At 41.1% G+C, this 24,888-nt stretch overlaps 2 protein-coding genes across 3 annotated transcripts in view; one reads left to right on the forward strand and one right to left on the reverse strand.

The window, feature by feature from the left end:
• Positions 1-24,888, reverse strand: part of apc2 (APC regulator of WNT signaling pathway 2) — an 84,290-nt gene that overhangs the window by 30,361 nt on the left and 29,041 nt on the right. Inside the window, exons 6-9 of the mRNA XM_074636642.1 lie at positions 23,708-23,821; positions 23,388-23,462; positions 9,622-9,720; positions 3,129-3,516 (exon numbers count right to left, since the gene is read on the reverse strand). Of these exons, the coding sequence (XP_074492743.1) occupies positions 3,129-3,516; positions 9,622-9,720; positions 23,388-23,462; positions 23,708-23,821 (676 nt within the window). The remainder of the gene's footprint in view (positions 1-3,128; positions 3,517-9,621; positions 9,721-23,387; positions 23,463-23,707; positions 23,822-24,888) is intronic.
• On the forward strand, positions 16,056-23,624 carry LOC141768381 (uncharacterized). Of its 2 annotated transcripts, XM_074636662.1 has the most exons (5): positions 16,056-16,231; positions 18,232-19,093; positions 19,676-19,904; positions 20,002-20,039; positions 20,813-23,624. In XM_074636662.1, the coding sequence occupies exons 2-5, from the start codon at positions 18,268-18,270 to the stop codon at positions 21,370-21,372; spliced, it is 1,653 nt and encodes a 550-aa protein (XP_074492763.1). In that variant the 5' UTR covers positions 16,056-16,231; positions 18,232-18,267; the 3' UTR covers positions 21,373-23,624. The 2 variants fall into 2 exon arrangements, with proteins under 2 accessions (XP_074492763.1, XP_074492764.1); XM_074636663.1 differs by having other exon boundaries at positions 16,056-19,093.

Genomic DNA, 24,888 nt, shown 5'->3' on the forward strand with positions numbered 1-24,888 from the left:
AGAACTTGACTCACTGCTGGTTTTGGTTCCCTCAGGTATAAAGAGAACTTGACTGACCAGTGGTTTTGGTTCCTTCAGATTTGAAAGGGAACTTGAGTCACTGGTGGTTTTGGTTCCTTCAGGTTTTAAAGAGAACTTGACTCACCGTGGTTTTGGTTCCTTCAGGTTTTAAAGAGAATTTGACTCACCGTGGTTCAGGTTTTAAAGAGAACTTGACTCACTGGTGGTTTTGGTTCCTTCATGTTTAAAGAGAACTTGACTCACTGCTGGTTTTGGTTCCCTCAGGTTTAAAGAGAACTTGACTGACCAGTGGTTTTGGTTCCTTCAGATTTGAAAGGGAACTTGAGTCACTGGTGGTTTTGGTTCCTTCAGGTTTTAAAGAGAACTTGACTCACTGGGGGTTTTGGTTCCTTCAGGTATTAAAGATAACTTGACTCACCGTGGATCTGGTTCCTTCAGGTTTTAAAGAGAACTTGACTCACCAGTGGTTTTGGTTCCTTCAGGTTTTAAAGAGAACTTGATTCACCAGTGGTTTTGGTTCCTACAGGTTTTAAAGAGAACTTGACTCACCGTGGTTCAGGTTTTAAAGAGAACTTGACTCACTGGTGGTTTTGGTTCCTTCAGATTTTAAAGGGAACTTGTCTCACTGGTGGTTGTGGTTCCTTCAGGTTTTAAAGATGACTTGACTCACCGTGGATTTGGTTCCTTCAGGTTTTAAGGAGAACTTGACTCACAAGTGGTTTTGGTTCCTTCAGGTTTTAAAGAGAACTTGACTCACCGTGGTTCAGGTTTTAAAGAGAACTTGACTCACTGGTGGTTTTGGTTCCTTCAGATTTTAAAGGGAACTTGTCTCACTGGTGGTTTTGGTTCCTTCAGGTTTTAAAGAGAACTTGACTCACTGGTGGTTGTGGTTCCTTCAGGTTTTAAAGATGACTTGACTCACCGTGGATTTGGTTCCTTCAGGTTTTAAGGAGAACTTGACTCACAAGTGGTTTTGGTTCCTTCAGGTTCTAAAGAGAACTTGACTCACCGGTGGTTTTGGTTCCTTCAGGTTTTAAAGAGAACTTGACTCACCGGTGGTTTCGGTTCCTTCAGGTTTTGAAAGAGAACTTGACTCACCATGGTTTTGGTTCCTTCAGGTTTTAAAGAGAACTTGACCCACCGTGGTTTTGGTTCCTTCAGGTTTTAAAGAGACCTTGACTCACCGTGGTTCAGATTTTAAAGAGAACTTGACTCACTGGTGGTTTTGGTTCCTTCAGGTTTTAAAGATAACTTGACTCACTGGGGTTTTTGGTTCCTTCAGGTTTTAAGGAGAACTTGACTCACTGGTGGTTTTGGTTCCTTCATGTTTAAACAGAACTTGACTCACTGCTGGTTTTGGTTCCCTCAGGTATAAAGAGAACTTGACTGACCAGTGGTTTTGGTTCCTTCAGATTTGAAAGGGAACTTGACTCACTGGTGGTTTTGGTTCCTTCAGGTTTTAAAGAGAACTTGACTCACCGTGGTTTTGGTTCCCTCAGGTTTTAAAGAGAACTTGACTAACCGTGGTTTTGGTTCCTTCAGGTTTTAAAGAGAACTTGACTCACTGGGGGTTTTGGTTCCTTCAGGTATTAAAGATAACTTGACTCACCGTGGATCTGGTTCCTTCAGGTTTTAAGGAGAACTTGACTCACCAGTGGTTTTGGTTCCTTCAGGTTTTAAAGAGAACTTGACTCACCGTTGGTTTTGGTTCCATTAGGTTTTAAAGAGAACTTGACTCACCAGTGGTTTTGGTTCCTTCAGGTTTTAAAGAGAACTTGATTCACCAGTGGTTTTGGTTCCTACAGGTTTTAAAGAGAACTTGACTCACCGTGGTTCAGGTTTTAAAGAGAACTTGACTCACTGGTGGTTTTGGTTCCTTCAGATTTTAAAGGGAACTTGTCTCACTGGTGGTTGTGGTTCCTTCAGGTTTTAAAGATGACTTGACTCACCGTGGATTTGGTTCCTTCAGGTTTTAAGGAGAACTTGACTCACAAGTGGTTTTGGTTCCTTCAGGTTTTAAAGAGAACTTGACTCACCGGTGGTTTTGGTTCCTTCAGGTTTTAAAGAGAACTTGACTCACCGGTGGTTTCGGTTCCTTCAGGTTTTGAAAGAGAACTTGACTCACCGTGGTTTTGGTTCCTTCAGGTTTTAAAGAGAACTTGACTCACCGTGGTTCAGGATTTAAAGTGAACTTGACTCACTGGTGGTTTTGGTTCCTTCAGATTTTAAAGGGAACTTGTCCCACTGGTGGTTTTGGTTCCTTCAGGTTTTGAAAGAGAACTTGACTCACCGTGGTTTTGGTTCCTTCAGGTTTTAAAGAGAACTTGACCCACCGTGGTTTTGGTTCCTTCAGGTTTTAAAGAGACCTTGACTCACCGTGGTTCAGATTTTAAAGAGAATTTGACTCACTGGTGGGTTTGGCTCCTTCAGGTTTTAAAGATAACTTGACTCACTGGGGGTTTTGGTTCCTTCAGGTTTTAAAGAGAACTTGACTCACCGTGGTTTTGGTTCCTTCAGGTTTTAAAGAGAACTTGACTCACCGTGGTTTTGGTTCCTTCAGGTTTTAAAGAGAACTTGACTCACTGGTGGTTTTGGTTCCTTCATGTTTAAAGAGAACTTGACTCACTGCTGGTTTTGGTTCCCTCAGGTTTAAAGAGAACTTGACTGACCAGTGGTTTTGGTTCCTTCAGATTTGAAAGGGAACTTGACTCACTGGTGGTTTTGGTTCCTTCAGGTTTTAAAGAGAACTTGACTCACTGGGGGTTTTGGTTCCTTCAGGTATTAAAGATAACTTGACTCACCGTGGATTTGGTTCCTTCAGGTTTTAAGGAGAACTTGACTCACCAGTGGTTTTGGTTCCTTCAGGTTTTAAAGAGAACTTGACTCACCGGTGGTTTTGGTTCCTTTAGGTTTTAAAGAGAACTTGACTCACCAGTGGTTTTGGTTCCTTCAGGTTTTAAAGAGAACTTGATTCACCAGTGGTTTTGGTTCCTTCAGGTTTTAAAGAGAACTTGACTCACTGGTGGTTTTGGTTCCTTCAGGTTTAAAGAGAACTTGACTCAGCAGTGGTTTTGGTTCCTTCAGGTTGTAAAGAGAACTTGACTCACCGGTGGTTTTGGTTCCTCCTGGTGACGGTATCCCTGCGTGGCTCTCGATCCAGTCCCATCCGCTGTCACAGTAGGTCCGGATCTGCTCCAGCATGTGCAGCACCCTCATCTCCCGACGGGCCTGGCCCTCGTCCTGCTGGGAGTAGATGATGTTGTGGAGGGCGGCGCTGGCTCTGGATTTTGCCTCTCTGCCCCCAGCTGTTTCCCCGGGTCCGCCGCCACTGCCACCCGGAACTTCATGCAAGATCTGTACCAGCAGGGGGACGCAGCCAGACTTTCTCATGGCAATGCAGCTGTCCTGAGAGCTGGACAGAGCCAGCAGAGTCCGAGACATCTCCTCCTTATCTCTGTTAGCGAGCATGGAGAGCAGCCAGAACACCATCTCCACCTGAAGGGAGGGGGAGGACGACTGTTATTAATATCATTATTATCATTAGAAGCAGTATTAATGAAAACAAATGGCAGTATTAAAAGGACCATTCTGGTGGTTTTTAATGTTTTAGTTTTTTACTACAAATTTGACATCCCTGCCATCGTTTCACAAATTATCGGTTTTACTTCTAGGCAGATTTATATATAAAAAATAATTTGTATAAAAATCAACTTACAGGGACTTCTTGACTATAGACATAGTAGTTTGATAAAACACAGGTTATTTTGTTTATTATTTATTAAACTTGCAGCGAGTGTTTCTAACCACTGAGCCACCATGCAAGACAAAAAAAGTGATGTAAGTATTTAAAACTGCTTTAGATTAAATAAAGAAGTTGATGTAGTTGGTACCTGCAAGCATGCTGATGCTGCAGGAACCAACGCACGGGCATCGATCGCAGGGACGTCCCACACCAATACACATGGACGTACTGAGGAGAGATGCTGGACAGTGCTGGCTTTCCGATAGTTGTATTATCACTCTTTCCATCCACCACTATTGGTTTTGTGTTATCAGTCCTACTTGTATTAGCTATTACAGCTGCTAGACTGCTATTGTGGCTGCTTCTCTATCTCTCTCTCTCTATCTCTCTCTCTCTCTCTCTCTCTCTCTCTCTCTCTCTCTCTCTCTCACTCTCTCTCTATCTATCTATCCCCCCAGCCGGTCTCGGCAGATGGCCGCCCGCCCTGCGCCCGGTTCTGCTCCAGGTTTCTTCCCAGTAATCGGGGAGTTTTTCCTGGCCACAGTGCGCTTGGTGGATCCTGTTGGGTCTCTAAACTATGGTGTACGGTCATAGACCTGCTCTATATATAAAGCGTCTTGAGATAACTTCTGTTGTGATTTGACGCTATACAAAAATAAATTGATTTGATTTGATTTGATTTGATGTAACAAGACAATTAAGAGTGAGAAGTTTCTCACACATTCTTTTTTATTTAAATACTGCGGCTTCCTAAAAACATTATTTAAATATTTTTCATGTATGTATGTATAATGGAAAAATTATATTAATTAATAATTTCAATTTCTACATAGCTGTTATTCACATTTTATATTTAGTAAGTATTAGTTATGATGGTGATAATTACACTGACTGACATTGTTAGAATGTAACTAATTACAAATTAGTTACACCTTAATTACACCTACAAATTTGAGGTACTTTACTTGAGTATTTTCTTTTCGTGCCACTTTCTACTTCTACTTCTCTACAAATCCTGATTTTTACACACAAAACATATAAAGGGTTTATAAAATATGATGTTTTGTTAGTACAAGTACAGCTGAAACGATTAATTGATTAATCAATTAGGCGATTGACAGAAAATGTATTAGAAAGTTTGCATGTTGCAGATTTTGGACCCCAGGTAGCCTTTCATGTTTAAACCTTTTGGCTTATACAGGTGACACCGACAACTTTTCAACATCATCAACAACCAAGTTATGCACAAATGAAAAAAGAAGTCATGGTCTTGGTCATCAGGGGGCAGAAGAACTCCATAACAAGCTGACAGACACATGGTCCTGATATTTAGAGTGCTACAGGAATGAGTCCTAAAACCCAGAAATGAGTTAGCATTTTAGCTCTTCCGGTTCCCTCATCTGGAAGTCAGTGGGTTTTTTGAATGAGTTTTAGTTAGATGCCTGAAATAAAATCTGTGGTTAACACAAGGTTAAAGGTACTGTTTGTAACGTCTTACGCAGGGGCCACACAGCGCGCATCATGCTCGCGTGACGGCAGCGTCACGTCGTGGCCGCGTCATGCCCACCTAGGGTGTTCACACTAGAGTTACCCACGTCTCGGGAGCGTCCCGGAGCTACCTGTCAGCTGTGTTTTTGCTGTTGCTGACAGCCCTTTCTTTCTACATAGAGTTTGCCTTTTAATGGCCATTTAACTTCATAATAAATGTGATTTATATTTATTTAAGACAAAAAAGGGTAAGAACTGTGTGGTAATTTGTAAATATTATTAAAAACAAGCAAATAAATTCATACATAAATATTAATATATAGCCCATATAAATCCCTCTTTTCTGTCAGTGAAGAGGGATTTATATATATACAATGAGGAGGGATTTCTATGGGCTATATATATATATATATATGTATATATATATATATATATATACATATATATATATATATATATAAATCCCTCTTCATTGACAGTGAAGAGGGATTTCTGTGGGCTATATATTAATACAAAAAAATAAATAAATACATTAGTAGTAAGAGAGAGCCTACAGCAATCCCTCTTCACTTTGACTGGCACAGTTTTAAACAACATTTCCAGGGGGTTTCGGGTTCCTGTTCTACAGCATTCCAGGTTGCGGCTTTTATCGAAAACGACTTAATTTACATCTGGGGCTGGACAGCAATTTACATTATAAATGCTGATGTTCCGACATCTCAGGCAACTTGGAGCTTTTCACCACCTTGTTGCTGAACTGCGCCTTGATGGAGAAAAACACCTGAAGTATTTCAGAATGATAAATATAAGTAAAGTGTTTTTTTTTTTATTATTATAAAACAAAGCAAAATAAACAGTTTCGTTATTTGTTAACCTTTAGAAAACGAAAATCATTATTAAATATCTTTAAAAAAATTAAATAACACCTCTAAAAGAAAGAACAATAAAGTTACGTGGTGTTTGTTGAGAGAGAGAGAGAGAGAGAGAGAGAGAGAGAGAGAGAGAGCGAGAGAGAGCGCATCGGAAAAATACTGCCAACTATCACCTGATGTTCTTATAACCTATTAACCCAGTCTATTATATGTATAGCATATGTAGGGTTTCTGCTATGACTACTACAGTGTTTACATAATTAAAAGCCTGTACTATATTAACTTGATGGAAACCTGCAAGCAGACAACTGCTTTATTTAGAGTATTTCAGAATAAAAGCATTGTGTTAATGAATGAATGATTCTGTGCACTAAAAACGCTAGAGGACTTTTATTTTGAAATCTAGATAGGAAGTGTAAAATATTGATGGTCAGTGACATATTCTACAGATGTCTAGACATGGAAACTGTAGTAATCTTGCTCATATACTGTCAATAGATCACCTTCACTGTCTGTTGCTGCTGGGAGACGCAGCCGAGAGGTAAGCGGCAAGCGTGAAAAATAGGCGAGCCTTCTATTCTATAAAATAGACGCACGTCTGACGTGCGTCTGATGCGCGTCTGACGTGCGTCTCATGCGGGCAGTGTGTCCACTCTAACCTGTTAACATGGACACCGAAATAAAAAACAACACGCGACGTTGCCGTCATGCGAGCATGATGCGCGCTGTGTGGCCCAGGCTTTACACATGTAAATCGGGTCAGAGTCCCATGCATGCTCGCGTGTGGCTATGCTGTTCCAACACAAACTACATGGAAGCACCAAAAACACAAAGTTCTATCTAGTGAAGCCCGTCTGTTAAAAAGTGTTAACTCTTCCTGCTCCAGCCCCCCCCCCGACCGTGGTCAGAAGACACAGAGGAGACCGTAGCTTTGGTCTCCAGGGCCGGAGTCCATGCTGCTCTGCTCCTCTGCCTGCTTGCCTTCACTCACAGACAGGGCTGGACTGGCCATCTGGCACACCGGGTGTTTTGCCAGTGGGCAGACATCCTTTTGTGCCGACGTCTTTTTTTAAAAAAAAATTTTGGGCCCATGAAACAGGTAAATCGGCCTATTTCTTTTCCTTAATTGACACTGGACTGGCCCAATCGCTCTGTGCTGGGCAGCCACAGTGAGGAACAGAGGGAGAGAGATGAGGGAGGGAGTGTAGAGTTTGATGTAAGCAGTTATGGGCTTCCTGGCTCGACATGTCATGAGAGATGAGCAATGCTCAAAATGGGCCGCTACATAACGGTGCAGAGCCAGCAGATTTGCGCCGCATGGGTTCCCGTAATGAACGAAAGCGCCGCGCAATTAATCTCCACACCTGTTTCTGGCACTGTACAGCATGTATATTCCTATAAAAAAGGGACAGCAGGGGCAAAAAAATTAATTATAACTGATGAATATTAGTTCATGCTAGATATTCACACGCAAAGTTTATGCCAGAGGGGCGAATCATTCAGTTTTCTTTCGTGAGATTTAAAGGTAAAATTAGAAGTTTAACATAAAAATGCTGTGGCCGTGTACTTATTATTTTGTTATTTTCATTGTTTTAAAGTCACCAGAATTCAGGAAACAAAGTCTCTGAAACTCAAATATTTCTGGGGGAGGACCCACAGACCTTTGGTTTTGAAATCCTCCCTATTTTTGAGGTCTCAAGATTGGAAAGTATGCAAACAACCACATTTGAAGGGATTTCCTCAGCACAAATGACCAGTGATGGGGCCGGTCTGGGCCAAAATGCCAGGGCCGATTTTTTGTCCCAGTCCAGCCGTGCTCACACACCGCGCTGATTCTCACTCGCTCCACCTCTCACGTGCATGCACACACACTACACACTGCAGAAGACGGGAGTCTGAAGCAGGAAACACAGTATCAGCACTGAGTCATGGAGAGACCTTGGTCTGGTCAGCTAACATTACTGCCAAGCAGGTGAAATATAGAGTGATATTGTGCTTTTAGCTGACGTGTGTCGCCTCACTGTGTTGAGCGATGCTCGTTCATGTCTATGTAGAGCAAGCACAAGCGCGAGCGCGACCGCAAGCAACAGGACGCTGACTTTCGTTGACTTAATGGCCACAGGTGTCGCTGTTAACAAGACATTTCTGATTCTTACACACAGTCCCTTTAAGAGATTTTGACGTTTTTGTTCTACAACACAAAATACATCACCCATACCCCACTTGTGAATTTTGAAGCCTTAATGTGTCTTTAAAAAGACGATTGCTAACAAGTGGCTAATTACAGCCTGATTGTTTGTACTCACGTTCATAAGACCGTGGTGTAGTTTGTTTATAGCCTACGTTAACTTTTCACTTCTGGAGACTGCATTTACACTTCAAAAATCATTAAGTGGTTTTCATTTGTGAGGATTATCTTGCTGAACAAAACGTGTAAGTATCATAAATGTTTGTTTGCCACAGAGCTTATTTTCTACAATAATCCAAAACCCAATGGAACAATCCCATTGGCTGTTTGTCGAGGGAACCAGGGTGATGCTGATTTCCTGGTTGGCCTGGAAAAATATGTCATCCCTGCAGCACTCTATTATCACCTTATAAAGTTCTTCGCAAACGGCCGACTACTTCTGACTCCAGTAGAAACAGAGCAACATTATCACACCTAAACACCATTTTATTTGCTGATAAATTAACTGGTAGCTCACCAGAAGCTAACATTATTAGCTGTTAAAATGAACTGCAGGTTAACTCTTTTAGTTGCAAAACTCAACCAATGTTTATTAGCAACTAAACTCAATGCCATTTCATAGAATGACAGAAAGACAGACAGGAAATGTGCCACAAGACCAAAACTAGGAGCTAAAAGAGGCTAAAAATCAGTGTATAACTAAGTACAAATTTGAGGTCTTTGCACTTTAGTTTGAGTTTGATATTGTAGTTTTTACTCCACTACATTTATTTGACAGCTTAACAATTTAAGATTTTTGCACACAAAACAAGTACAGCCGAAATGATTAGCTGATTAATCGATTGACAGAAAATTAATTGCCAACCATTTTGATGGTCATTTTTCATGTAAAAACATTTCAAGGTTCCAGCTTCACGAATGTGAAGATTTGCTGCTTTTCCTTTTAATTATTCAAATAAATGTATTAGTAATAATGTTGAGGTCTGGACTGTTGATTGGACTAAACAAACATGATGAAGGTGTCACTTTAGGCTCTGGATCATTGTGACGGCATGTCTCACTATTTTCACTATTTTTACAAACCAAACAATCAATCCATTAATGGAGAAAATAATCAGCTGATTAATGCATAATAATAATAATAATAATCATTAGCTAATAGTTCAAAATGAGCTCCACCTCAACCAACATAAAATGCACTGATTCATTATTATTTGGTCAGTCAGATCACTATGTTAAATTGTACTCTGTGGACAGTCCTGATGTCTCTCTGTATTAACGCTCAGTGGTTCAGTGATGTGATGTGCTACCTTGCTGCCTCCGTCTGCAGGAGCTTCTGTTCCTGCTGCAGCAGCTGATGACACGTTGTTCTGTGGTTCTCCAGCAGGGGGCTTCTCAGCTCCAGACAGCTGCGCGCACACACACACACACACACACACACACACACACACACACACACACACATACACAGAGAGAGAGAGAGAGAGAGAGAGAGAGAGAGAGAGAGAGGAGGACGAAGAAGAAGAAAGATACATGAGGATGAGGGGGAAAAACTGACCAATTTGATTTGAACTGATTTTCAAACAGAGCACCAAGAAGAGTATCTGATTCCTGTCAGAGATGATCCAGTTATACCAGAAGTCCATACGTATACACTATGTACGTGTGTACTGTAGTATATAATTATATATACAGTATATACTGTATGTATATAATTATATATACAATAAATTCTGTATATTTATTACGTGGTAAAAAATTCTGACTGAATAATTTAATTAGATTTGAGTTTCCTTTTTTGTTTCCATGTAAACATCACAGGAGTTGGAGTGTGTTGCAATTGTAATGGTGTATTATTATTATTATTATTATTATTATTATTATTATTATTATAGTGCGTGCAGCAGGTGTGGTCAGTTGTGGGCTGAATGCCAGAGAAGAGAAGGGAAAACAACACTGACCTATTTCTGCTTTCGGTGTGTTTTCAGACCAACAGCTAAAAAAATTTTTGTTTTATTACAGAAGCACTAGTGTCATAGCCAGACCTGTCTCCACAGCACTGTGGAGCCAGACCTGTCTCCACAGCACTGTGTCAGCGCTAAAGAAAGGTTTGGCTCCACACATGATCATTCCGCTATAGGGCTTGTTTTTAATTCTAAACCAATCACAATTGTCTTGGGCGATAGCTCAGAATGCTCTTGCAAAATAAATAGCGCAGATACCGGAAGGGGAGGAGAATGACGCGTGAAACACGTCGCAGGCACAGACAGACACTTCTGTCCATAGAAGTGTCTGTCTGTGGACAGAAGTGTGTGGACAGAAGTGTCTATATGTGGACAGAAGTGTCTGTGGTTTCTGTCCACAGACAGACACTTCAAGGATGATAAATACTTTTGAATTGATCTTTTTAATCCTGATTTCCCTTCAAACCACAGACTTTATGTTTTTTATGCGTGAATTGTTCCATCAGATGGAAATATTCAACATGTCTGCTGCTTTATTTAAGAAAAATGGTAAAATGTTAATTTCACAGCCTGCTTATCCTCAGAAGCATTCACACACACACACACACACACACACACACACACACACAACACACACACACACACACACACACACACACACACACACACACACTTTGTCTACAGACAGTCTTTGGCTCACACAGACACACATTTCACACCCTGAGGCGTTGCCATGGTGACAGGATGGAGAGAGGGGGATGAAAGCTTTGATAAGACTCTGAGGATTTCAGTCTGTGAATCCAAATGAAGCTCAGTGTGTGTGTGTGTGCGTGCGTGCATGCGTGTGTGCGTGTGTGTGTTAACAAAGGAAACCTGAATATTTCTTTCTGTGTGTTTGTTACTGAATGTGTGGCTCTTATCCAAACCTCCTCCATTAAACAGCCAGCAAGTGAGTTGCTAGATTTACTAGGCCGACATGGCAACAATTTTCCTTATTGTTATATCTAAATCTAATACACAAATTTCCATGAAACATCCTGATCTCAGTCCTGCTCCCCAGAGGATGAACCCTATAGATTCTAACGATTTATTTTTTTCAGGACAAACTTAAAATTTTTTAGCTCCACTCTTAGGCTGTGTCTGAAATCACTGGTGGTTTACATGACTCATCTTTCATTATTCAGACACATTAATATAACAGCATCCCAATAACAGTCTACTTATAACATCCCAGTAGACCTAAATACATGTGCACATAAATAGAAATGTGAACATAATACATAAACAAACAGAAATCTATATTTATGCACCGATTCATGTAAACAAATCTGTAATCCACATAAAGTATGAGGCTTTTATCAATAATAGTACTAATACTACTATTATGTTATTGATCATTTTTGCACTGCTTTGTTAGTTTATTGTTTTTACCGTTGCTTCATTTATCTGCTTGTATTGCCTTTTTATTTAACCTTTATTTAACCAGGATAGTCCCATTGAGATTAAGAATCTCTTTTCCAAGGGCAACCTGGCCAAGACAGGCAGCAGCATAAAAACACACATAGTTAGAGACAGAAAAACAAAAGGAAACAAAATGAAAAGGAACTAAAAGAGAAATTTAAAAGAGTAATTTTCATAACCAGGCAAATTTAAAAACATTGACATCTTAAGGAATCTGCTCCCAATTCTTTCATTCTTTGCCTTGTGAAGTAAGGCATTGTAACATTTGTTTTGAAAATTGCCAAAATAAAGGTTACGTCCAAAATTCCATACGAACATGCTATATAGTACGCTAAAACAGTATGTGAGATTTTTAAGTAATTGTGAAACCTTAGTATGAAACCAATAGTATGCAAATTGCATACTATTTCTGGTGAAATATTACAGTATGCAACGCTGGACACTACGGCGGCATAAATATCCCACAATGCAATGCGGTAGTAACAACAACGTTCATAACAAACAATGGCAGACAGCTTTGTAACATCAATAACGCTTCAATTTAACTGTAAGTATAAGATTTCACTTTGCTAGGCGTAATATATATTACCGAAAAGATACATACTACTGTTTATTTACACAAAAGTATGTTGAACGATAGTACACATGTTGGGCATGTAGTGCATAGTATGTGATTTTGGACGCAGCTCAAATGTATTATTAATATATTATATTATTATAAGTTGTTTTTCTCCTCTTTATACAAGCTTTAGAAATATATTCAGACAACACAAACAACATTGTCAAAAAGTTATTTAATTAAAGCTCCATCCTAAATTCTGATATAATCTGAATAAAATAAATTCTGCTCTAGTCTGATTCTGGGTGCTGACCCGGCCCAAAGCCTGCCCAGGTCTAATTAGCTTTAGGTCTATTTTGGACCAGGTCTGACCCAGTCCTGGTCGCTTTCTGATCCGCTTTCTTTTGGTTTTGTTTCTTAGCTTAAACTGCACACTTGATTTTGGGTTTGTTTTCCACATTTATAAAACTTTAAAGCTGCAGTGGGAAGAATTGGAGTCAATATGATTAAAAAAAGTTATTTTTATAAAACGGTCACTATATCCTGACAGTAGTGCATGAGGCAGGTAATCTGAAAAATACCATGTGCCTCTGTGTCCTTCGGTGTCCTCCGGTGCTCCTAATGGCATCTGCAGGATTTCACAGACCGGAAGAAGACAATCAATCAGAGCTGATCTGGAGTCTGCCATCCAGCTGCCATCTATGAGAGCCGGCTGTCAATCACTCACGAACTCTGATCAAATGATCAAACTAGGCAGCGCTGATCAAATCCATCCATCCATCTTCAACCGCTTATCCGGGTCGCGGGGGCAACAGCTCCAGCAGGGGACCCCAAACTTCCCTTTCCCGGGCCACATTAACCAGCTCTGACTGGGGGATCCCGAGGCGTTCCCAGACCAGTGTGAAGATATAATCTCTCCACCTAGTCCTGGGTCTTCCCCGTGGCCTCCTCCCAGCTGGTCGTGCCTGGAACACCTCCCAAGGGAGGCGCCCAGGGGGGCATCCTTACTAGATGCCCGAACCACCTCAACTGGCTCCCTTCGACGCAAAGGAACAGCGGCTCTACTCCGAGTCCCTCACGGATGACTGAGCTTCTCACCTTATCTCTAAGGGAGACGCCAGCCACCCTCCTGAGGAAACCCATTTCGGCCGCTTGTACCCGCTATCTCGTTCTTCCGGTCATGACCCAACCCTCATGACCATAGGTGAGAGTAGGAACGAAGATTGACCGGTAGATCGAGAGCTTTGCCTTCCGGCTCAGCTCTCTTTTCGTCACAACGGTGCGGTAAAGCGAATGCAATACCGCCCCCGCTGCTCCGATTCTCCGACCAATCTCATGCTCCATAGTCCCCTCACTCGCGAACAAGGCCCCCTAGGTACTTGAACTCCTTCACTTGGGGTAAGGACTCATTCCCTACCCGGAGTAGGCTGATCAAATATGAATCAATATTCCGTTACTGTAATACCTATTTCTCTCCTCACATGTTTTCAGAATCATCTTGTAGTGTACTGTTTAGCTGTAAAATGAGAAAGTTTGTGACCCGGCAGCCATGTTGAGATCAGTTGAGGAAATACCAAGCACCGCCCACCAGCCAGAGCACAGCCAATAGGAACGCTCTCTCTCTGAAATGACCTGTGATTGGTCAAAGTCTTCCGTCACGGGCTAGATTTTTTAAAGCCTTTTTAAACAGAGCCATGAGGAGGAGCAGAAGTCTAGTTTTCTCTCAGAACACTTGATTTACAATATGCTGAAAGATTATTATGGAATTGTTGCCCAATGATGCCAAAAATATACTGCCTACCCCCACTTTAAATAATCCTGATGAAAAACAGCCTCCAGTGAGTTGAATCATTCAGAATAACAGAGACTCTACTCTGTCTCGGAAAGAAATGTTGCTTTTGAATGCGTTTTCAACACTGTGAGCAGCACAAACTAAACTCCATTCATTCCAGAGTAGAAACCAACAAAGAATGTGTGTTTGTGTAATTTGGGTGAACTGAGCCTTTAAGAATAAATTAGTTGGTGTCAGCTTGTCTCTGTGACGGTGATGTTTTCATCTCTCTGTCGCCTCGTTGGTATTCTCAGAGGGAAGCCGAGCAGCAGAGAGGACTAACCGACTCGCTCTCTTTATCTCAGACACTCTCTCAGTGCCAACCCTGCAGCCTGGCAACAGCCAATCACAGCTCAGCTCTGAGACCTGGTTTCTCTGCATAGCAACGAGCTGAGATGGAGAGCGACAGAGCGAAGAGGAGGAGGAGGAGGAAGAAGAGAGTCATCTCCACGTTTAATGTTTAATCCTGTTCTTCAGGTTCTACTGAACCAGAAGAACCCTGAAGAACACATTAGATAATTCAAGTTAAAATGAAATTATAAGAGTCATTCTGGGTTAATATTGATATCTTTTCTTAGCCGTGGGTTCAACTAACAATTATATGTTATTATTGATTAATCTGCCGACTACTTTGTCAATTAATGTAAACTGAAACCAGAATATTTACAGTTTACCGTCACACAAGTCAAAGATAAGCAGCTAATTTTCACCAGTATTCCTTGAAAAATGACTTAAAATGCTTAATTAATGATCAGAATTTGGTGCTATTTGATTATATTTAGCCCAAGCCAATCACACAAGTAGTTTATTATTATTGTCTGCATGTCAAATAAAAGCCTCTATTCTCAGATTTATTTTAGCCCAGCTATTGTTTATTACCAATGGCTTTATACTGTATTTTGTTTCTTACCTTCTTCATTTGTTTTGGGATTAATGTGACTTTGATACTCTTTGTGTCTCAGCGGTGGAAGAAGTACTCTCTTAAGATCTTTTATTTAAAGCATCAGTAGGCAGAAGGTTTTTGGCATCATTGGGCAACAATTCCATAATAATTTTTCAGCATATTGTAATTCAAGTGTTCTTAGAGAAAACTAGACTTCTGCTCCTCCTCATGGCTCTGTTTTAAGGCTTTAGGACATCTAACCTGTGAGACTTTGGCCAATCACAGGTCATATCAGAGAGAGAGCGTTCCTATTGGCTCATTCAATGGAGGCAGCTGTCAATCACTCACAAACTCCGATCAAACAGTCAAAGGCAGCTCTGATCAAATATGAATCAATATTCTGCTACTATAATGCCTATTTCTCGCCTCAAATGTTTTCAGAAACATCTTGTAAAATTAGCTGTAAAATGAGAAAGTTTGTTCCGGCTGGTGGGCAGTGCTTGGTATTTCCTCAACTGTTCTCAACATGGCTGCCGGGTCACAAACTTTCTCATTTTAAAACTACAACAGTACACTACAAGATGTTTCTGAAAACATTTTATGCGAGAAATAGTCATTACAGTAACATAACAGAATATTGATTCATATTTGATCAGCGCTGCCTAGTTTGACCGTTTGATCGGAGTTCATGAGTGATTGACAGCTGCTCAGAGACGGCAAGTATCCTCTGATTTACAGACGTCACTTTATACATCCATGGCAGTGCTGTTGTCAAAAAAGCCCTGGAGTTTCGTCTCTTTGCTTCTATACTCTTCGTTAAAACTTTCCAGTTTGTGTCTAATAAATATTGCTGACACTTTTTGAAGGAAGATTTGTGGTTTTTAAAGAATAACTGAGTACAGTACATATACATTGGGTTTATTGGCTGTAAGAATACACCAAACTCTAATGTAATCTTAGTCCTGGTTCTTATCTTGAACCTAGCCTAAAGTAACCCTTGACAGAAGTGACTAGTAGCAGTTTCTTGTATGCAGAAACACCCAGAGAGTAACAACCCAAATCAGCCAATCAGAAGCTGAGCAGTCAGAGTGAAATATGGAGACAAACTGGTCGAACCAGAAACATCAGCTGTTCAGCTGAATGAAAGAATGTCGACCGTCCTTTTTTAACACAGAGAGAGAGACCGAGATTACAGCCACAACAACTCACACTGAGGATACAGGTCTGGATATTTGTTTTAACAGAAGAATCAGACAGAAACATGGAGACTGGAGCAGCTGTAAGTGTCTGACTGAGACGCTCTGATTGATCCAGATCATCAAATAAACCTGAAACAAGCCTGAACATGATCTGAGTGGTGTAGAGAGTTCATTGTAACGTAACGTTAAACCTGAGTGTCAAAAACAAAATCTGTGACAGTTGTAATATTCTAACAATATGCAAGTCATTATTCAAATGTTTTATGGCTCCAGCTTCTCCAATTGGTTGATTTTCTGTTGGTCACTGTTTCGTTGAATTATTAGAATTTCTTTTGGGGTTTGAACAGTTGGTCGGACTACATAAGCAGTTTGAAAATGTGACATTGCTTTGTGAGAATTATGCTGTTTACATTTGATGGACTGAACAGGATTAATCTACAGTCATGCAAGCAGCTCTGTGAGGCTGCACTTACACACAGTGGAGCTTAGAGCTAAATACTAACATCAGCATGCCAACATGCTCACAATGAAAATGGTAACATGTTGACCCAAACTTGAGCCTGAATCATTTTATTTGCATAAATAGGTAGAGTAAGGCTTAGGGCTGTCAAAGTTAATGCGATAATAACGTGTTAACGCAAATTCGTTTTAACACCACTAATTTCTTTAACGCATTAACACAACTTGCGATTTTTAGGTTGTAGTTGGCTCAGTTTTAAAGCTGGAGTGAAGAGTGACATCATATGAAACTAGAAAACCTAAGGAATCAATTGGTACCAACCATGTCAAACTAGCTTGTCGCAAAGGAAGTTAAATAACGCTCCAAACTTTTGCAACATTTTGGCGAGGTTTTCAAAGGTGTCCCTTGACCTCTGACCTCCAGATCATTAAATGTAAATGGGTTCTATGGGTACCCACGAGTCTTCCCGTTACAGACATGCCCACTTTATGATAATCACATGCAGTTTGGGGCAAGTTAAAGTCAAGTCAGCACACTGACACACTGACAGCTGTTGTTGCCTGTTGGGCTGGAGTTTGACATGTTATGATTGGAGCATATTGTTTTATGCTAAATGCAGTACCTGTGAGGGTTTCTGAACAATATTTGTCAGTGGTTTGTGTTGTTAATTGATTTCCAATAATAAATATATACATACATTCGCATAAAGCAGCATACTGTATATGCCGACTCCCATGTTGATAAGAGTAATAAATACTTGACAAAACTCCTTTTAAGGTGCATTTTGAACATGTGAAAAATGTGTGATTAAATAATATAAATATTTGAATCGATTGACAGCCCTAGTAAGGCTACTAACTCCTCTCAACGCATAAAACAAAGGACTCTGGTTTAGCTTATATATTATAGCTATTCATGGCCAAGGTCAGAGGTCACCAATCTCACACAACAGAGTCTGTTGTTTTTAATATCTTGTTTTGTTTGTTTTTCATCAAAATAAATGTAGCGGAGTTTTAAGTACAATATTTGCCTCAGAATTGTAGAAAAGTAGAAGTAGCACAAAATAAAAAAAATAAAGTGCAAGTACCTGAAGATCTATTTATTTACATCAATAACTCTCCAACTGAACTTTCTCTGTTGTCCCAAGGCTCTATTCTCAGCCTATTGTTTGTCCCCATCTATTTAAAAGCTTAGTCTGAGTCCGATATGCAATTATGTGTTCAACTGCAATTCAATAACCCGCCTTATTGATATTTATTAGACAGCTAAAAATCTTGGTGTAACTATTTATGCAGATCTTTGTTACATTTGTTGTTGTTTTTAAAAAAAAAATTTACATTACATGTTGTTTTGAACTAGCCTAAAACAGAGGACTGGTTTACCTTATTTATTCACGATATTGATGGTCAAGGTCAGAGGTCAAAGCTCTGACACAACAGAGTCAACAAATAGTTAGTATTTATGATTGTGAATGGAAGAGAATATCTAGACAAACCAGTTCTCAGTGTACAATCATTACATGTTACTAATTCTACTTAATTCCACTTGTATCTGATAATACAGGTGCTCTCTGAAGTCTCCAACAAAACAAACAAACAAATGTGTCTCGTTGAGGAACCTTCACAGGGAAATGACCAAAAAGTGCCTGAAATACATCTCCAAGAGGACAAGGGGACCAATGAATGTGACCCAGAAAACCAAAAGGACAAAAACATGACGAAAGACCTCCTTAAAGGGAGTTCAAGGGATAGAAGGTCCATAAAGGAGGACTTCAGCCAGTTGAAGGCAGAAGTGTTCAAGGTGTTCAGGGACAAAGACACAGACCCATCGAGTCAGGCAGAAAATAAACCTGCCACCAGCACGTTCAATCTCCTGAAAGAGGACTTCAGCAAGTTCAAAGAAGACATGACCAGCATCTTCAGCTCATCCAATGAGACAAAGTCCACAGATCCTAAAACCAGTCAGTCAGCAGAGAAGACGATCAACCGTCTGAGCTTTCTTAATTTTAAAGACGACCTCTCTAACGTCTTCAGAATCGGTCCTTCAAAGGAGAGAGACAACAAGGGAGTCACTGCGAAGGAAGCCTCATCCAGCACCTTCAAAATAAAAGCTGAAAGGACAGATGAACCCTTTTTACAGAGTCTCTTCAGAAGAGACCAAAAGACTTCCCGAAAAGCAGAGAACAGTCAGGAAATTAAAAAGACATTTTCAGAGACGAGCGAGGAACAAATGGACGCTGGTTTTAGCGGAAACCTCTCAGAGCAGAACGAAGAGGCAGTCGATACCCAGAAAATCAACGCTAACATGAAAGACAGGATGAATGAAGTGGAGGACAAGGAAGTGGACATAACTGTCTCTGATGAGACAATGACAAGTCTTTCTGAAACACAACAAACTGAGGAGGCACTTCCTACATCACAGGCAGGTAGGCTCAATCTTTTTCACTGTAAAAGTAAACATTTATGGAGAAACCCATAAACCTTTGAATCCAGGTTATCCGTCACTGCTTTGAACAACTTTACGGCACGGCGTCAGGTACATTGTTAGCTCTGCCCTTGTGTAAATCTTGGTTCATAAGCACATTTTTGGTAAATCAAAGTCAGGTGCAGCAAAAGAGAGTTGAAGACCTGACGTAACTTCCTGTCTAATCCCTGTTCCACTATCTTCTGGAACTCTATACCATCTGTCATTCAGCATTTCTATCATCGGTCTCCAAAAATGAAATGTGGTCCTGGGTTTTTCAGTCCGTATTCAAAGACAATATAGTAGTATCCACTACAGAGCTGGACATGAGAAATTGAACTCTAAACGACAATAAATCCATAAAATTAAAAAACTACACCTGCAGAATGGGTGATTGGGTTATCATAACTTGGTTTAGTCTGTAGAATTGTCCAATATCAACATTTTTTGGGGGTTCTGTTCAAAAAGATGTGTGGCTACATCAGAAAACGTTACCCCATTATTTTACAGTAACATGTATTTTTACTGTATATCAACTCTTTAGCAAAGCAGAGATGTGAGAGTGAAGAGTGGAGTGACGACTTCTCTGTCGTGTCAGCAGAAGACGAGAGGATAAATGAGGAAGAAGAACAAGAACAAGAACAAGAACAAGAACAAGAACAAGAACAAGAACAAGAAGAGGAAGATGAACCATCAGAGACTCTTCCCTGGGAGCCTTTGTCCTCTGGGATCAATCTCTTTGGTCTGAGAGACCCAAACAAAGACAACCTCAGGTGAGTTGAACCACAGGAAGACAAACGTAACACTAAAAGTAAAATGTTATAGGTCATGATAAGCTGTTTGATATTGTGGCTATTTCTGCTCTTGTAGGGGTCAGCCGGGAGGAGACTTGTGGTCGGTGAAAAACTGTAAGCTCACATAGATTTTATATCTTTCTGCTTCACATATATATGAGTTCTAAATTTCATCTCTCTGTGTCTATAGAACATGTTACAGTATCATCTGCATAGAGTTATACCATTTACTGAGTACTAACATACTCAGAGGGCTTGGGGCTGAATGCTACATGAAAACAGAGTCATTGTGGTCGCTAATATGGATTTTAGGTGCATTATCCCAAGATCACAACTTCATTGCTTTGTTATTCCCGATGTAATAATTTAGTAATCAAGTTCTGTGTGTCCCTTTTCCACTGTTCTTCTTTTTTAAGGACTAGTTGTCCTGCCCCATACAGGTGGTGGTAACTGTCGTTGTGTTTGTTGTAGTCGTCCTTGTTGTGGTGTGATGTCACATCTGCTTGGCCAATCATAATCGCAGCCAACCCTTGAAATTAGCTGTCCTTGGATTTAGCATTACCTACTGAGCAGAGCCCAAATTTAGTTCCAAGCATTCATCTCCAAAGAGAGGAGAACTTATTACATTATGTTCCTGAGACGATGAAAACGTTACCTCAAAAGACCAGCTTTAAAAAAAAGTAATTTCCAACATCATTCTTCAAACTGTTCAGTCTGGCCAACAGTCTAAAAACCTGAAGGGATTCAATGTACGATATGAAACAGAGAAGAGCAGCATGGAATCAGGAATATTTGGAGTTTTTACTGGAGAAATGAGTTCAACGATTCTTCAAATATCAAAATGAATTGCTGAATCGACTAATCTTGTTCTTTGTTTTGTCCCTCAGTTGCCTGTTATTTGACCTTTGACCCCACCACTGCCAACTCAGAGCTCCATCTGACCGATTGCAACAGGAAGGCGACTCGAGTGTGGTCGGACCACCGGCCCTCGGACCACCCGGACCGGTTCAAGCATTGCCCTCAGGTCCTGTGCAGGGAGGGGCTGCTGGACTCGGTTTACTGGGAAGTGGTGTGGAGCGGCGGTGCCGACATCGGCGTCACCTACAACAGCATCTCCAGAGACGGAGACACGGCGAGCTGTCTGCTGGGACACAACGAGCGGTCCTGGAGTCTGGAGTGTTCAGAGGGAAGCTACACACCGTGCCACCATAACAAGAGATTCAGGTCCTCCTCACCACGACCCTTCACCCACAGAGTCGGGGTTTACCTGAACTGGTCTGCAGGCTCTCTGTCCTTCTACTGTGTCTCCCAGGACACCATGGTCCATCTTCACACCTTCACCTCCACCTTCACTGAGCCTCTGTACCCGGGTTTCTGGGTCTGGGCCTATGACAGCTCGGTGTTGCTGTGTCAGGTGGAGTTAGACTGGGAACGATTGCTGCAGTGAACCACTGAGAATAGGGTAAGACATAAGGGTGGAATGGAGGGCAATGCCGGAGTTATGGCTCGGCTGTACATGTAAATGCAAAGAACGGTGTTCTGAATAATCGTAGGTCGAAGAGGATCACAGAGGATCACAGAGGAGCGGATTCAGGCATCAAGAAAGCTGATTGGTTGACCCAATTGCTGTCTTGAAATGTATGTAATTATTATGCTCAAAATCTATACATCTAAAAAAGAAACCATGTTAGAGTTTTGTTTTTAATTCAACAGGTACGTCTCCCTCGGCAACACAAGTCATCTGTCACCCATGTCAGTCGCAAATATCATGTTCATCAAAATCAACTGGCAGTGACTGAAGACATCGAAGACTCTTTAAATGGTAAATGGACTTGCATTAATACAGCACCCTTCTAGTCTTCTGACACTCAAAGCGCTTTACACTACATGTCAGCATTCACCCATTCACACACACATTCATACATTGATGGCAGTGATATGGAAGTTGTTGTTGAACTTTATTAGTTGTAATCCACGGAAGACAATCCACAAATGTGTACCATAATTTCCAAATATTTCACTATCCACAAACATGTATTTTTGTATTTGTGTTGTGTAAAGTCACATCTACAAAAACATAGGGCGATTTGCAAATACGCATAACATACTCTGTAAATACGTATTTTAATTCCACATAAAAATGTTATATGTTTACATGTAAAGTGATATATATGCATTAGTGCATCCATTTGTACACGTGGAATGATATTTGCGCATCTGCAGATCGCTTCCTGTGCATTTATGGGCCACGTGACATTTGCAACTTCCCTCTTGTGTGGTTACGTAATTATGTCTAATTTGTACCACAGCAGATCTGTAGAAACAATCTGTAAGTATGAGGTGCATTTACTAGCTCCCCCAGAAGGCGGTGGCATTCCCTCACATGAGCTGACTGAACTACAGTCTAACGCTGCTGGCAGAAAGCTAGAACAAGAGTCAGTCTCACCACCAGGAGACAACCAACAGCCTGGCTTCTGGAGGTGAAAGACGACGTGGAACATCTTTATTTAACCCAACGGTCGTGATTCAGGATCGGGTTAATCATCTCCAGGGTGGTGTGCTGTTCTTGCTTAGCCTTTACTGCCGTTACCTACAGTTAGCTGTCTTAGTGTTAGCGGTTGTAACGTTAGCTAGCTGTGTGCAAGCTAGCTTGCGTTAGGACCCAGCGGTAGACATAAATCCAGGGGAGGGCATCTGACTTCTGTGAGCGGGCCCAATGTAAACACAAGGGCCTGACTTCCTGTCAGAGTTAGCTTTGTAAAAATACATGATAAGCATAGTAGTTATGTATTAATTATATTAATTATATATTAATTACATTATTTTTTTATTTTTGTGGATGTGACTTAACATAACACAAATATGAAAATGTTTGTGGATAGTGACATATTTGGAAATGATGGTACACATTTGGGGATTGTCTTCTGTGGATTTCAACTAATAAAGTCCAATCGAAACTTCCATACAGAGGCTGCCGTGGGCCAAGGATCGAACCGCTGACCTTCTGATTGGTGGACGACCCGCTCTAACTCTGAGCCACAGCCGTCTCTTTACATATTACACACTATATGATTATATCTCTCAACAGCTGACCCAGACCGGAGCAGACCCGGTCCAACTTGGTCCTATTAGTCGTCACAAATCAGATTCATCATCACATTAACACCTCGTCCTAATGTGTGACCTTTTGCTAATCTAAAACTTGAAGCACATTTATAAATCCACCTTAAGATCTAAACAAGTCAAAGATACCTGAAACTAAAAGACTGAACTCCCAACGGCCTCGTTTTGTATCGGGTCACTTCTGAAAATGTTCTGAAGCCCAGAATGAAACATTTATGAACCTTTATATTTAATATTATTACTGTCTGCTGTTATATGTGTGTGGATTTTGTGTTTGTGTGATCCAACTGTTTGTGTATTGTGTGTGTGTAATGTGTGTATGTTGTGTGTATATCTGACCTGTAACTGGGTCTCTTGACTCCCTCGGGACTCCTGCAGCTCTTTCTCCAGCTGCTCCAGACGAGCAACACGCACCTGCAACACGCACATACACACGCACACACACGCGTACACACACACAGTTCAGACACAGTTCAGACACGTCCAGATGTGCTGTGTTTCCACCAACCAGCCGTCTGTGTTGTATCTCATCAATAATGGTTCAACAATGTAATTTAATAAAGTTATATTGAATCTGTTATTAATAAATTTAATTTGATGACATAATCTGCTGTAGCTCAAGGTGTAAATAGCCGTCCAATCAGCAGCCTCGGTCTCACCTGTGTCCTCTGAACCATCTCATCGCTGGTACCGAAACGTTCCTCCATCACAGATCGAACCTGCTGGGCTTCAAACTCCAGCTGCTGCCTGATCAGATCCATCTGCAGAGAAAACTACAACAACAACACACAGAGGTCAGAGGTCACAGACACAGAGGTCAGTGCAAATCTGACAGTACAAGAATTAAAGCTGATTTACTCCCTGTGAGCATTTCTACTTGTTACTGTAATGAGATTTTTATTTTGACATATTCTGTATTCTTGTTTAGAGCAACCACAGTCAGTTGATCTACAGAAACTTAATCACCAACAATTTTATTGACGGATTAATCATTCAAGTCATTTATCAAACTAAAAATTCATTATCTCGTTCCAGTTTCTCCAGTGTTTTATATCTCAGTAAACTGAATAGTTTTATATACACTGCTCAAAAAAATTAAGGGAACACTTAAATCACACATCAGATCTTGATGAACGAATTATTCAAGTGTAAAATCTTTACTGATGTACATTGTATCATTTGTTGAGAACAAAATGACGTAACAACGATCAATGGAAACCAAAATCATCCACCCATTGAGGGCTGGATTCAAAATCACACCGAAAATCAAAGTAAAAAATGTAAATCACAGGCTGATCCAACATGGGTGAATTTCATCACAGCAACTCATAATGTGACTCAGTAGTGTCTACGGCCCCCGCGTGCCTGTATGCACTCCCAACAACGTCTGGGCGTGCTCCTGATGAGTCGGTGGATGGTGTCCTGGGGGATCTCCTCCCAGATCTGGATCAGGGCATCAGTGAGCTCCTGGACAGTCCGTGGCGGTACTTGGCGGCGTCGTATGCACCGATACATAACGCCCCATAGGAGCTCAGTTGGATTTAGGTCAGAGGAACGTGAGGGCCGGTCAATGGCATCGATGCCTTCGTCATCCAGGAACTGCATACACACTCTGGCCACATGAGGCCGGGCATTGTCCTGAACAGGGAGGAACCCAGGGTCCGCTGCACCAGGAGAAACCCGGGGCCCACTGCAGCAGGAGGAACCCAGGGCCCACTGCACCAGGAGAAACCCGGGGCCCACTGCAGCAGGAGGAACCCAGGGCCCACTGCACCAGGAGAAACCCGGGGCCCACTGCACCAGGAGGAACACAGGGCCCGCTGCACCAGGAGAAACCCAG

This window comes from Sebastes fasciatus, chromosome 5, assembly GCF_043250625.1.
Source record: "Sebastes fasciatus isolate fSebFas1 chromosome 5, fSebFas1.pri, whole genome shotgun sequence".
NCBI lineage: Eukaryota > Metazoa > Chordata > Actinopteri > Perciformes > Sebastidae > Sebastes > Sebastes fasciatus.

Coding starts and splice junctions, on each gene's coding strand:
- LOC141768381 (XM_074636663.1), top strand. CDS start 18,268: ATGTGTCTCGTTGAGGAACCTTCACAGGGAAATGACCAAAAAGTGCCT. Junction 19,905..20,001: donor CCAAACAAAGACAACCTCAG/GTGAGTTGAACC, acceptor CTGCTCTTGTAG/GGGTCAGCCGGGAGGAGACT. Junction 20,040..20,812: donor CTTGTGGTCGGTGAAAAACT/GTAAGCTCACAT, acceptor TTTGTCCCTCAG/TTGCCTGTTATTTGACCTTT.